General features: G+C 37.4%; 1 protein-coding gene across 2 annotated transcripts in view; it reads right to left on the minus strand.

Moving 5' to 3' along the window:
* Positions 1-15,190, minus strand: part of LOC150100518 (growth factor receptor-bound protein 14-like) — a 341,775-nt gene that overhangs the window by 194,720 nt on the left and 131,865 nt on the right. For both annotated transcript variants that reach the window (XM_090402828.1, XM_090402827.1), the window contains one exon: positions 8,965-9,095. In XM_090402828.1, the coding sequence (XP_090258954.1) occupies positions 8,965-9,095 (131 nt within the window). The remainder of the gene's footprint in view (positions 1-8,964; positions 9,096-15,190) is intronic.

Below are 15,190 nucleotides of genomic sequence, written 5' to 3' on the forward strand. Positions count from 1 at the left end.
AATTTCATCCACTGCCTGCAGTACTATGCCATGAATATAGTACACAGCATTATATTTTTGCACTTCAAAATGCAACACCTTGCACTTATTGATATTAAAACTACAATCCCACTCCTTTGTCCAAGTAAAAAGTCCATTCAAATCTTCCTGAAGGAAATTAACATCAGCAGTGCTACTTATAATTCTTCCCAACTTTGCATCATCAGCAAACAATTTAAGATCCCCAGTCAGTCCACATGATATATAGTTAAACAGCAGAGGACCAAGAACAGAACACTGGGACACTCTGCTGGTTACCCTATTTTTTTAAGACACTGCTCCAACATACATAACTTGCTAGTATCATTCAGAGAGCCAATCACTGATCCATCGAACCAATATATTATCTATCTATTCCCATCCTCTGCACCAGCTTGTATACCAACTTATCATTAGGTGATCTATCAAACAGATTTGCAAAGTCCAAGAATATCACAGTATATGATTCTCCCTTATCTAAGGCACTCATTACCCTATCTTAAATGCAAATGAAATAGCTAAAATAGGACCTATCCCTTACAAATTGATGCTGATGATCATAAAGAATGCTATGTCCATGAACTGTGTTCTATTCCTAACCAATCTCTACAACACCTTGACCACAACCGCAGCAATACAGCCTGGTCTATAGTTAGAGACTTCAGTCCTAGAACTATGCTTGTGGAGTGGTACTATTTTGTCTTCTTCTTACTCCTTAGGAACCCTACTCTGCAACACTTTCATTAAAAAACCAGGTAAAAAACTGTGGTGCACATTCCTTAAGAATATGTGATTCTATGTCATCCATTCCCACAGCCTTATTTACATAACCCAAACAACATCTGATACACCTCTAAATTAAAGATACCAAGAAATTATATACTTGGTTTAATCTTTCATCCAAGTGTAAGCAAACAAAGTTTGCAGCACCTTAAGTATTTTCAGGACTGGGGTAACTCGTGGTAAAGGTAGTATGATTTCACATCACTTGCCTTAGTATCCCTTAATGCAAAGCACATCTCTTTGTGGACATGTATAATGCTATGCATTATCTGATACACCTCTGATTCTTTCACTTCCAATTCTCCTAATACTTGCCTCTCTTTTATATATTGCATGGCATCATTTACACCAGTATGATGTACGCTGATAAAGTGCTCGTTCATATATTCCACTATATCCTTTGTAGCTGTTATTCTGCTGCCATAACTATCCCCCAGTGTTAACCTGCCATAATTATTCTTTCTATTGCTTTCCATATTGCAGAAATATTCCCTCGAGTTAACCTTGGCCTGATTAGCCAATCTCCTCTCATACTGCACCTTTTCTTTCTTTACCATACTAGTCACCTTTCTAGTCTGCACTTTATACTCTTCATGGATCTGATTACAACCAACTGTCTTGTACCTCCTCCATAACATTTTCTTTTTCAGCATAGCTTGCTTGATTTTACTGTTCATCCATTTCACTCCTACTGTATAACCCTTGATATGCAATTATACATTGCTTCTGTCATATACTGCCTTGTGAATTTCCATGCATTGTCAACATCTTTTCCACTCAGCTCATCTACTCAACATACTGCTGCTAACTGATTACAGAGCTTCCTATAATAACCTGCTTTACACTTCCACATTATTATTCAGGTCTCCATGGAGTCAAAAGACTCATTATGGAGGGCCTTCCTAGGAAACACAAAGTCTATCATTCCACTCCTTGAACTCACTGACCATTCTGGCTCTCACCACTCTATCAGGCAATGCATTTCATGGTTCAACCACCCTCAATGCAAAGAAACCACTCCTCACCCTCTTGCTCCCAGCTTCCTTTCATACTTTCCAGGGATGGCCCCTTGTCATTGCTCATTCCTGCTAATCCACCAAGTGAAAGAACTCTCCAGCATCAACTCTGTAACTGCCTCTCAACAGTTTAAAAGTCTCGATCATATCACCTCTCCTTCTTCTATCCACCAAACTCTGCAGTCCACATTCCCTCAGCCGATCCTCATAATTAACATTGTACAATCCTGAAACCATCTTTGTCATCCGTCTTTGTATCCTTTCCACAGTTAATTTATCACCTTCAAATCCTGAGGACCAAATCTGAGAACAATAGTCCAAGTGTGGTCTGATCATGGTCTTATACAATGGAATGATAACTGTTTTATATCTGCAGGTCAACATCAACATCCTTCTCATTATTGCAGCAATCCTCTGTGTTACCTTCACCACCTTTGCAATATATCCTCTAAATTTCAGGTTTCTATCATAATCATCAACCCCAGATCTCTTGTCTCCTCTACATCCTCCAGCATAACTCCTCCCATAGAATATGCTGCATCCCATCGATGTTTCCCAAACCTCAAGCCCTTACATTTTGCTGCATTAAACTGACACCCCCATTCATTTGCCCATCTATCTAGCTTATTCAAATGCTTTTGCAGGGCTACCACATCTGCACTATTACTAATAATCCTTCCTAGCTTCGCATCATCTGCAAACAACTGAATATTCCCTTGCAATCCACTGGCAATGTCATTGATATAAAGGTTAAACAATATAGGTCCTAGTACTGAGCCCTGTGGGACCCCACTTGTAACCCTCTGCCTCCTTGAAACTGCTCCACCATACTCAACTCTGATACCTATCGGACAGCCAATCCTGAATCCAGTTGACCAATCTGACATCCAGACCCATGTGCTGCAACTTAAATATCAGCTTATCATGTGGCACCCTGTCAAATGCCTTCGCTAAGTCTAAGAAAATGGCAGTATATGTCTTTCCCTCATCTAATGCTCTTGCCTTTGGACATAATGACTCAATCAATGTGAGAAACTCAGCTCTCTTGTTCGAATACTTCTTACATTTGTGTACAAACTTAACAATTTCTGTGTCTGAGGCCAGTACCAACATTCTCTATTCTAGCTGCTATACCACAGTCTTCAGTCTGACCACTACCATTTTTCCCTGATCTTGACTCCAATTTTCATTCTTACCTGGCTCATCCTCACCTTTATGCATTCTATCACCTTGTGCTGCTGCAATTACATCTTCAACCTCATATCCATCTTCCTCCTGCTGTACAATCTGTTGATTTGTGCTATCCTGTTTCAAAGGTAGACTCTGATCATTTGCTACATTACCTTCTTGACTCTGTGCCTTCTCAGAAAACAATAGCCTTTCTAAATGCGCAACACCAAACTCATTCAAATGCAATCCATCAACTTTAAACCATTCCCACTTTCCTTCAAATTCATTCCACAGGTTCACAAATTGAACCCCCTTTGTCTCACACAAATCAGCCATCTTACTATTGATTATGTCTGCTCTCCTTTTCAATTCACTGCTGTCATATCTGGCAACACACCTATGACTTTTCCAATAACACTATTCTTCTTTACCTGTTGTAAAAACTTCCTCAAGTCTATCAACATTCTTCTTTTCCCCAACTAAGTCATTTGTGCCCATGACTAGCACTAATTTTGATGCTCAGCCTTTCCTTATCTACAATGCATCAGTTATTTGTTTCATTGTTCCACCAGAAAAGCATGTTTTGTGCACTTTATTAGTGATCACACCTCTAATGATCAAGTCCCCGTATAATGATATACGACTATCCTTGGACTCTTTCTTCATAATACTAACTTCCTCCTTTTCATTCTCAGCAGCCAATCTATTCTGTAGATGTTTAATATCCTCTTCCAGATGTTTCATTTCGCTTTTCATTTTCACTAACTCTTTCACTAAACAGAGTAAAACTGCCAGAATGCAAGATTTGAGGAATGAGTTGTTCAGAATGAGAAATGAAATGAAATATATGCAAAGTGATATTAAACATGTGGTAGAAAGAGATGAAAGTGTACAAAAGTGCAGAATGAAGGCAAATGCAGAAACAGTGGTCAAAAATGACTCAAGAATATCAATGCATGTAGATTTCATTATTAGAAATTGGTTAATGAGAGAATCTACGAGATCTGCTTTCCAGAAAGGAGAATGAGCAACATAATTCATGCTTTGGATACAGGAAGGAAACAAGCAAGAGAGTTAGTTGTAGTTGGATATAAGGAGAATGTAAAGATGGAATCAGGTGGTTATTGAAGAGAGTGAAAGATAACAGTGTAGTAGGAATGGTTATCAGAGTGTTGACAAGGTATGATAATGATGAGTTTAGATGGAGAGCAAGAATCATGTATGGTATGCTGGCAGAGCCATGAAGAGAGAACAGGAATTCAAGAGGAACAGGAAAATGGATGAAGTCAGGGTGAACAGGGAGACTTGACATAAGGCGAGTGGATGCTGGAAGTAGTAGTAGTGAACATGTGTATGGGGATGATCAGCACAGGAATAGAATGGATCGAGATGTGAGGGAGGGGTAGGGATTTGAGCCTGAGGAGACATATGGGGAAAGTGATTGGCAAGGGCAAGTGAAGTGGGGAAATCACAACAAACAGATAGCTTGGGTATAACTGGTTATAGACCTAAAAGTGAATTGATGTTTTTATTTATAAATGCTAACAGTATCAGAAATAAAGGAGATGAAATTGATTCACAGATTGAGTCTATTTACACCAAAATTATTGGAATAAGAAAAACATTGTTGATTGAGTATATCATGACAGGAATATAAATGGAAGAGTGCTGCTGATGATAGCAGGAGAATTATGTCTACATAATGTGGGGATGCAAGAGGGAAATAGTCACAGTGGTTTTGAGACAGTATGGTGTGTGAGATATAGGCCAGGGAATGTGGAGGGTGATGATGAAAAAATGTATAAACAACTTGGATTAATGAACAAGGGAAGAGTGATCGTTATGGGTGATTTTAATTCTGGCAGTATAGATCAGAATGATGAGAGAGAGCATTTGAGAATAAAGAAAATGAATTTCTTGAGTTCTTGAGATACAACTATCTTAGGCAGTATGTAAAGGAACACACGAGGATCAAGAGTTTTAGATCTGATCACTTCATCAGAGGATGTGATTATGAGTGGAATTATGCACTTCCCTCCAGTTGGTGAAAGTGATCATAAGGTGATCACCTGGGTTGTGGCTAACCATGTAAAGACTTCTGTGAGGAGAGGATATATTTGAAATTACAAGGACAGTGATTATGAGAAGCTCAGAAGACAGCTTTGGAGCTATAACATGGAATTGAGAAGTTCAGCAGGAAGAAAATAAATGCTGCTTGAGAACTGACAAAGAGATACTTAACAGAATCAGTGCATAAATTATATCCTAAATGAAAAAGGCTGATGAGGTAGGTGCTAAATGGATGAACGAATGGATTAAGCATGAAATCTGGAAGAAGAAGGCACTTTGGAAGAAGCAGCAGCACAAGATGAATATGTTAAGAGTAGAGAATGAATGGGAGAAGACTTGATGGTGAGGGAGCAAAAGATATATATGAAGAGTTAATTAAGCTCAATGTCAATAATACAATAAGATTTCATGATATATTACCACATATCTTAAGGGCATTTAAGATATGTTTCATTTAAGATTTGTCCACTCCTGGGAATTATTCTATTTTGTAAAGTAGAATAATTCCCAGGAGTGGAAGGAAGGTAAAAATTATTCTACTTTACAAAGGTGGTGATAAGACTAAGGCTACAACTTATAGGCTGATCTGTATATCTGAAGTTAGAGTTGAGTGAGAGCTATGACACAAAAGTGAGATGATAACAGTGGTATCACTATAGTGGTGTGCTGCAGGTGCTATTGTTATTTAGCTTGTATAGTAATGATATTAGAATGGGTTTAACTGGAGATATACAACTGTTTGCAGATAATGCAAAACTGAGGAGAGTGATAAGGAATCAAGTAGATGTTGTGGCCTTGGGGGGGGGGGGGGGGTCTTTGAAACAGATTGTATGAGTGAGCAAGTGTGTGTGTGTATGGCACTGTCAGTTCAATGTTGCAAAGTGTACAGTTCTGAAATTTGGTAGACAACAATGGGATGCAAAATATACATTTGGTGGAGAGATTCTGGAGGAAGTTGAGGTTACAAGAGACCTGGGAGTGGTGGTGGACAAAGATTTGAAGTTCAGAGGTCACATTGCAAAAGTTGAGAAGTCATCACATCAGATTATGGCAATGATGCAGAGAATCATAATGTGAATAAATAAAGACGTTGTGGTTCCATTGTATGATGCTATGATCCTCATGTGGATTATAGTGCACAGATTTGATCTCCTGGTTTTCATAGTGATGAAGATATATTATAAAAGGTTCAGAGAGGACTAAGTTTATAACTGGTCTTTGGGATGTGAAGACAGATCGCGGGAATGCAATTTGCAAAGCCTCGTGAATAGGAGGGAGGAGGAATACGATTGAGATTTTTAAGCTGATAAGAAATTTTCATGGAATGGGAAAAGTGAGTAGAACAAGGGGCTATCCCTCGAAACTGTATAAGGAGGATGTGAGCAAGGGCATAAGGAGAAGGTTCTTTGCATGGAGAGTAGTTGGTGAATGAAATGCATTACCTGACAGTATGATGAATGAGGATACATTGAATAAGTTTAAAACACGGTTTGATGAGCTTCGTGTGTAGCAGTGATACTACCGTAATGAGCCTCGACTCCATGGAGGCATGGTGTTCGTAATGTGGCAAAGGGAGACACACTGAATAAGTTTAAAGCACAGTAGGATGAGCTATGTTTGTGAAGGTATGTGTGCCTCTTGCAATGAGTATTTCACTATATGGAGATCTAGTGTTAATAATAAATTAAATTAACGATGTATAAACATGAGCAAACAAACACTTGGACCACTTTCACTTTTTTCAAATGGCTATGGAATCTTTACAATTAATTAGCAATTTCTAAGAAACATTTTTTTAAAATAATCCAACAGTAGCAAAATGAATCCCACCCATGAAAGGCTTCTATAAGCCTATAGTATATTTGTGTATATTTATACCATGGGCGGACAAAGTATTTTAATTTTTTGTGTCAATATTCATAAGTGGTCAAATGTAATTCATCTCTTTTAAAACTCTTTTGCTGTTGATAACAAGAAAGCTCTAGTATTTCTGGAAATAGAAATGACAGCTACAATATAATTACACTTCACAAGAAAACTTCACTACCATCAAGACCTTAAAAAAAAAAAAAAAAAAAAAGATCTTATACCTGCAGATAATCATTTTCTGTGATGTACTTTTGAATTCAAAAGTAAATATTGTTCCTGGCTTACAATCATCTGTAATGTGTCATGTTACAAACTTTTTACACCCATTTTAAAAGTTAATATACACAAATTATCCAAGGACATCCACAACATCAGATATCACAATAAAGATAGTTTTCTTAATTTTTAAAAATTTTAATATCTGACAAATTAAACTTAAACTAAAATTAAACTTAAGTTAAATTATAGAAACTTAAGATGTGTAAGAGTGTGGTAGGTAAAGATGTGTGTGTATGTGGACTAGATTTCTTTTTGCTTGGAGAGTGGTAAATGAGTGGAATGAATTGGCAGGAGTGGTTGTGGGTGCTCTAACAGTGAACAAGTTTAAGGAGAGATATAATAGGAATTGTATAAAGATTAGTCCAAGTCTCCCATCAATGAGTCCAGGGAGATTTTTTTTTTTTAATAATAATCCCATACACAAGAGGTTAGGTAACCCATAATATGTTAGAATCATGGATGGATGAGAAGGAACTTCTCATTTAGTTCACATTTAATTTGAAGAGTTGTGGATTATTCTGAGGGTAATCATAAAATAAAAGAATGATCCAGAGAGCAGTGGTAGATTAGATAAATGAAGAGGAGGAGAAGTTTCTTCTGTGGGTTTGGAGTTGAACTGTGAAGGGTGCTGAATAGTCACTAAACATATTTCAAATGGATTTAACAGAGGGTAGAGGAATTATTGATGCCAGTTCAGATGAACATCGGCTGTGGTAGTATTTATAGAACATGCAAGCAGCAGAAACTGAACACCTGTATATGAGAGTGGGTGGAGTGAATTGGTGAGAGATGGGCTGTTATTCAATCTACTTGCTCTTTTATGTATTGAATCAAGTATTTTTAGGAAGCTCTTAGGAGCACTGCCCCAAATGTAAGGACAGTATTTAATGGTTAAATGGATTTGATATTTATATAGGGCTAAGGGCTGTTCAGAAGTAAAGTCGTGCTTTAACCACCTTACCGGAAATTAACAATCAAATATGCACCCTCAAAAGCTTCGTGTCCATCATAAATTTCAATGTAATATCAATGGTATTACAATTTTAATATGCACTTTGCATCCATGGAAATGTGGACGTATATATACGTCCTGGCCAGTAGCATGATTAAACAGTTGGGATGTGCTTATGCCCAAAGAAGTGAACTTTTTTTTTTTTAATAGGAGATAAGGCAGAATTGTGTTTTACTAAATTGAAACTGATAAAGCTGTCTGAATCCCAATGAAGAATGGTTTGAAGATCAGAATTTAGGATAGATACCCATATAATAAAAATAAATAATAATTTTCTCAAAATGGGAATGCCCACAATTATAGACCTAGGGGGGAAAAAAAAAAAAAAAAAAAAAAAAATCAGCATTCATTATACCTATGGATGTATTTCATAGGTTTATACCTGTGAATACTGCCAGTGTGTTAGTGAAGGACAGTCAATAAATTAAAGATGTGGTACAACAGGCATCATTGTATTTACTCTTATGATTGCAAGTTACGATAGACTATTAAAGGTAAAAAGTTCATTGTAAAGAATTACGCCTGTTTTCTTTTCCTCACTTAATCAGATAGTGAGAAAATGGAATGCACTTTCAGGGTATGAAGTAGGATTCACAGAAGTCAATATCAATAATAATTCAAAAATATAATAAAATAGAAAATTAAAACTTAGTTCAGGTTCTCCACTTTAATATTTATTTATATGAAAAGATAAATACACAATATTCTTTTTGGATAAACTTGCTTTGTAATTTTATAATGACATACCTGTGGGCTAATAAAGAATTCATATTTCCGAAAATCTTGTTTGAATATAAATTTATTTTCACTAGCTTTTCCTTCTTGACCCCAATAGCCATATACTTGAAGTATATCTTCATGATCTTCTAAGCTTCTCTCTACATGCAAAAATATTTCAGAATGACTAAATGTTTTTGTTTTGTAACTGTATTAAGAACTGCAATAATATTAAACTTTCATGGTCATCTGAATATTTTATTCATGCACATTTCTCTTATCACTTTTGAGAAGAGATTTCACCCTAATGAGATTTTCACCCTCAAAAACTCTGAAGTTGGTGGAGAAGTTGAGACTGAGCAGATATATGTGGTAAGTGGTGATAAAGGTGATTGGGCAGGTGTGGTAGGGAAATCACAACTGACACATGCCTTGGATAAGACTGGCTATAGACCTAAAAATGAACTGCTCTGTTTATTTACAAATGCAAGAAGTATCAGAAATAAAGGGGATGAAATGGTTTCAGTGATTGAGTTTATTCTCCCCAGAATCATTGGAATAAGTGAAACATGGTTGAATGAAGATTATATCCTAATGGGAATAGAAATGGAAGCACACAGCAATTTTTGCGAGGATAAAAAGGCAAGAAGAGAAGGGGAGTGCTGCTGATGATAGCAGAGGAATTAAGTCCACTTAAGGTAGACATGAAAGGGGGAAATAGAGGTAAATGATTATGAGGCAGTGTGATGTAATATGAAGGTGGGGAGGAAGACATATGTTGCTATAGTCCTGAGAATGTGAAGGATGGTGATGAAAAAATGTACAATTTGGATTAGTGAACAAAAGAAGGGTAATTATTATGGGTTATTTTAATTATGGTGGTACTGATTGAAATTATTATTATTATTATTATTCAGGCCTCCATGGAGCCGAAAGACTCATCGTGGGAGGTCCTTCCTAAGAAACACAAAGTCTATCATACCACTCCTTAAACTCACTGACCATTCTCACCCTCACCACTCCATCAGGCAATGCATCCCATGGTTCAACCACCCTCCACACAAAGAAACCACTCCTCACCCTCTTGCTCACAGTTTCCTTTCGTAACTTCCAGGGATGGCCTCTTGTCATCACTCCTTCCTGCTGGTCAACCAAGCGAAAGAACTCCCCAGTGTCAACCCTGTAACCACCTCTCAACAGTTTAAAAGTCTCAATCATATCATATCTCCTTCTTCTATCCACCAAACTCTGCAGTCCACATTCCCTCAGCCGATCCTCATAACTATGCTTGTACAGTCCTGAAACCATCTTTGTCATCCGTCTTTGTATCCTTTCCACAGTTAATTTATCCCCTTCAAATCCTGGAGACCAAATCTGAGAACAATAGTCCAAGTGTGGTCTGATCAGAGACTTATACAATGGAATGATAACCCTCTTATCTCTGCAGGTCAGTGTCCTTCTCATAATTGCAGCAATCCTCTGTGTTACCTTCACCACCTTTGCAATATGTCCTCTAAACTTCAGGTTTCTATCAACCATCAACCCCAGATCTCTTGTCTCCTCTACTTCCTCCGGCATAACTCCTCCCATAGAATATGCTGCATCCCATCGATGTTTCCCAAACCTCAAGACCTTACATTTTGCTGCATTAAACTGATACCCCCATTCATTTGCCCATCTATCTAGCTTATTCAAATGCTCTTGCAGGGCTACCACATCTGCACTATTACTAATAATCCTTCCTAGCTTCGCATCATCTGCAAACAACTGAATATTCCCTTGCAATCCACTGGCAATGTCATTGATATAAAGGTTAAACAATATAGGTCCTAGTACTGAGCCCTGTGGGACCCCACTTGTAACCCTCGGCCTCCTTGAAACTGCTCCACCATACACAACTCTCTGATACCTATCAGACAGCCAATCCTGAATCCAGTTGACCAATCTGACATCCAGACCCATGTGCTGCAACTTAAATAACTTAAATGAAGAGATAGCCTTTGAAAATAAGAAAAGATTAATTTCTTGGGTTCTTGAGAAACAACTATCTCAGGCAGCACATAAAGGAGGGCACATAAGGATCGAGACTTCTAGATCTGATCAGTTCATCAAAGGATATAATTGTGAGAGGAAGAGACCTCAATAAAGGTCGAAACCAGTCCAGGTAATGGCCAATCCCTTAATGCATAACAGTATACATATCCACAAGGAGATGTGTTTTGCATTGTGGGAGATACTGAGATAGGAGTGTTGGTAGCTTGCTCCACCTTTGCTATGAGTTGCCTGGTGTTGTACTACTTACCCAGGTAAGATAGTACAACACTATATTCAGTCCTGAAGATATTTTCAGGTGCAAACTTTGTTTGCTCTCACTGGGATAAAGGATTAAACTAAATTTATTATGATCATGAAGCAATCACCTGTGTTATGGCTAGTCCTATGCAGACTCTTGTGAGGAAAGTATACATGTGGAATTATAAGGCTGGTGATTATGAACAGCTTAGGAGACAGCTCAGAGTTATAGCAAGGAATGAGGAGTTGAGCAGTAAGGAAATAAATGCTGCATGGGAAATGACAAAGAAATACATATCATCATCAATATGTGAATGTATTCTGAAGGCCAAAAAGACTGAATTAGGTAGTTTATACTTGCGAGGGTGGTCTGAAAAGTTCTTGGCCTACCATAGATGGCAACACTATCAGCATGATAGTGTTGCCATTGGTTATTGTGGACAGATTTGGTCGTCAGGTTTTCGGGTGATGAGGATATGTTGGAAAGGTTCAGAGAAGATTCACAAAAGTGTTCAGTGGTCTTTGAGATTGTAAATTGCAGAGCATCATGAATGGAGGAAAGGGGGAAATATGATTGAGATATATAAGCTACTCAGGGATTGTAATCAGGTTGACAAGGAAGAGATTTTTCATAGAATGGGAGAGGTGGGTAGAACAAGGGGCCATCACTGGAAACTGCATAAGGTGGATGTGAGTAGAGGAGTGAGGAGTAGGTTCTTTGCATGGAGTGGTCGGTGAGTGGAATGCAGTGTGTTGTGAGTGTAGACACATCAAATCAGCTTAAAGCACGGTTGGATGAGCATTGTGTGCAATAACGTATATCTCCCACAATGATTCTCTGACTCCATGGAGGTTAAATGTTAATAATAATAATAATTATAGTAATAATTTCATATTCAGCATTAAAGGATTATCTGACCACAATGTAACCAAAGAAATACAGTAGTAACGGTGATATCCTTTGTATATAAGGTTTAGTCTACTCGCATTTGAACTCTTAGTTCTGGTGGTGAGGATTTTCTAAACAACAGTGTCCAACTCCTAATGAAGGACACCTTTGCAAGAGATAAAACAGAGGCACTGCAAGTTATCTTTAATTTTGCTGTCTCAGCAGAAGCCTTTCTTCATATATGTTTATGCTATTTTGAGGGGGGTTTTTTTTGCCATATGTTTGATATTGAAAGCATTTAGTGTGAGGTGGAGGTGGGCAAGACAGGATATTTAGTGGGGTGTTGCTACAGACCAAGGAGCACAGAGGGTGAAGACCAGGAGATGTTGAGACAGTTGAGCATGGCAAGTGCAAGAAGAATGATTGTTATGGGAGATTTTAACTACAGCAGTATAGACTGGAGAAAGGAAGATGCATGTAGCAATAAGGGAATGGAATTTCTAGAATTCTTGAGGGACAAATGTCTTAGGCAACATGTAACAGAGGGAACAAGAGGTTCAAGAGTTTTGGATTTGGTTATAGCATTAGAAGAGCTGATAATAACCGAGATGACATCTCACCCACCAGTTGGGGAGAGTGACCATATGGTTTTGACTTGGAAAATTAATAGACATGCAGGAGTATCAAAGAGACGGGAACATGTGTGGAATTATAAAGCAGGTGATTATAATAGTCTTAGACGTCAACTTCGGGAAGTTTCGTAGAGGGAGGAATTGGAAGGCCGGGATATCATTAGTGCTTGGGAAATTGTGAAGGAATATTTGTTAGCAGGAATGGTAAGCTGTATTCCACGAGTAAGGAAGAGGACACAATTTGGAGTAAAGTGGATGACAAACAATATTAAACAGGAGCTACATGCGAAAAAGAGGCTATGGAAGAGATATAAGGAGACAGGTGAAGAGAAGATACATGAAGAATATAAGACACAGGCCAGAAGAGTGACTAGTATGGTAATGAAGGCAAAACTGGAATATGAGAAAAGATTGGCCCTTAGATCCAAGGAAAATCCTAGGGAATTTTTTTAGCTATGTGGCCAGTAGGAGGAGAAATGATGTGGAAGAATGACATTGTGGGATAAAATTGGGTTAGAGTGACTGATGCAGAGGACATAGTGGAATTGCTCAATGAACACTTTATTAGAGTATTTCATCCTGGAGCAGTCAATTTGAATACTAGAGGGATAGAACAAGTTCGAGGTTTAGAGGTGCAGGAGTAGAATGTGTTCCACATACTGAGTACTCTGGATGTTAGTAAAGCTGTGGGACTGGATGGTATTTCACTACGAGTTTTGAGAGATGTCAGCTAAGGAACTGACAGAGCCCTTGACCTGTCAGTAGCAATTATGCCTTGATCTAATGGCTGAATAATGCTTGTTGTATTGGGTGGAAAAAACAATACCTGCACATTTGGATGTTCCAAATGCAGATGACTTAGTGCATTATCAACAATTAATAAAACTTTAAAATAGAGAGCTTTTTGCTTCATATATGTTTCATATAGGTACAAAGCAATTATTGAACCATTCAGTAAATACAACGGTTGATACTCAAGCCTTTGTATTAGTCATCCAATGTACCGGCAGCTGTTTTAGATCTTTGCCTCTTAGAGCACGTGGTCTTAGAGATCTATTTACTAAGAAGAGTTTCAACATTCGATCCACTGATGTGTTGCTACAAAGTAACAACATGAAATGATTGTTGCTTGTTTTAAACCCACTTGCTTTTTTCTCAGACTTTGCAATGCAAGTTCGACTAGGCATTTTCTTCCAAAACAATCCTGTTTCATCAGCGTTAAACACTTGACCGGGACAATATCCACCATCCTCAATAATTTTGGCTAACTTCACTTGAAAATTTTTGGCTGCTTCTTCATCTGCTGCTGCAACCTCGCCTGTAATCTTCATGTTAAGAAGTGCATTCCTTTTTAAAAACCCAGTTAGCCATCCTTTGCTAGCCGAAAATTCTTTATTCAGCCTGGGAAATGGAAGTAGATGGCTCCAATTGCTTCATAAAACCGAAGAGCTTTTTGTTGAATTAAATAACCACTTATAGGAATTCTTTTTGAGTTAATTCTTCAATCCAAATTATGAGCGCTCATTCCATTTTTTCTAATAAAGCATCTCTTGAGTACAATGATAATTTGGCACCTAGTTTTGTCCCAGAAATGACAGATTTTCTTATTGCGACTTCATTCTTTTTAATTGCTCTTATAGTAGATTCGCCTAAATTAAAATGTTTATCAATCGCTGTAGATCCCTCTCCTTTTGCTAAGCGATCTAAAATTGCAATTTTCATTTCCAAAGAAATTGCTTTTCTTTGGTGCTTTTTTTTTCTCCATTAGGCCAAATTAAATCTTTGAAATAAAAATTAGCAAAATTTAGACTTACTATAATGAAAAGACAAACCCTTACTCACATGAAAAATTAAACTTCAGATACTCACTGCTTACATGTTACTCACGTTACGCCAGAATGTGCTGCAACACGCTGTTCATTATGTATAACGGTACATAAGTTTTGAAGTTATGCACTGCATAACTTCAAAACTGCATAAAAAAGATACACATAAAAATAGACCCGAGTGTATTTCGAATTAGCAATAACAGAAGTTCATTTCTGGCTGCTGCCATGAAATCATGGAAAACAAGTTTAATAGTCAACAATGAACAATTTGGAGATATTAGCATTGAACATAGGAATTTCCAAGGGGATTCCTTGTCGCAATTGCTCTTCAACATTTCTTTGATCTCTCTGTCTATGATTTTGAAGTAAACAAAACAAAACTTGGATATGAAATTCCTAAATATAATATTAAAATTTCTCATCTGTTGTATATGGATGACTTGAAGTTATATGGAAAATTAGCACAGCAAATACTCTTTACTGAACACAGTTCATATTTTCAGTCAGGATATCAAAATGGAATTGGGTTTAGATAAATGTGCAATTTTATCTATTAAATGAGGAAAAATTAATGACACTAGCAATTTTAATCAAGAGAAATATATAAAAGCAAT

Source organism: Typopeltis vanoorti, chromosome 13 (genome assembly GCF_054136105.1).
Source record: "Typopeltis vanoorti isolate ZY-2024b chromosome 13, IOZ_Tvanoo_1.0, whole genome shotgun sequence".
Classification (NCBI taxonomy): Eukaryota; Metazoa; Arthropoda; class Arachnida; order Uropygi; family Thelyphonidae; genus Typopeltis; species Typopeltis vanoorti.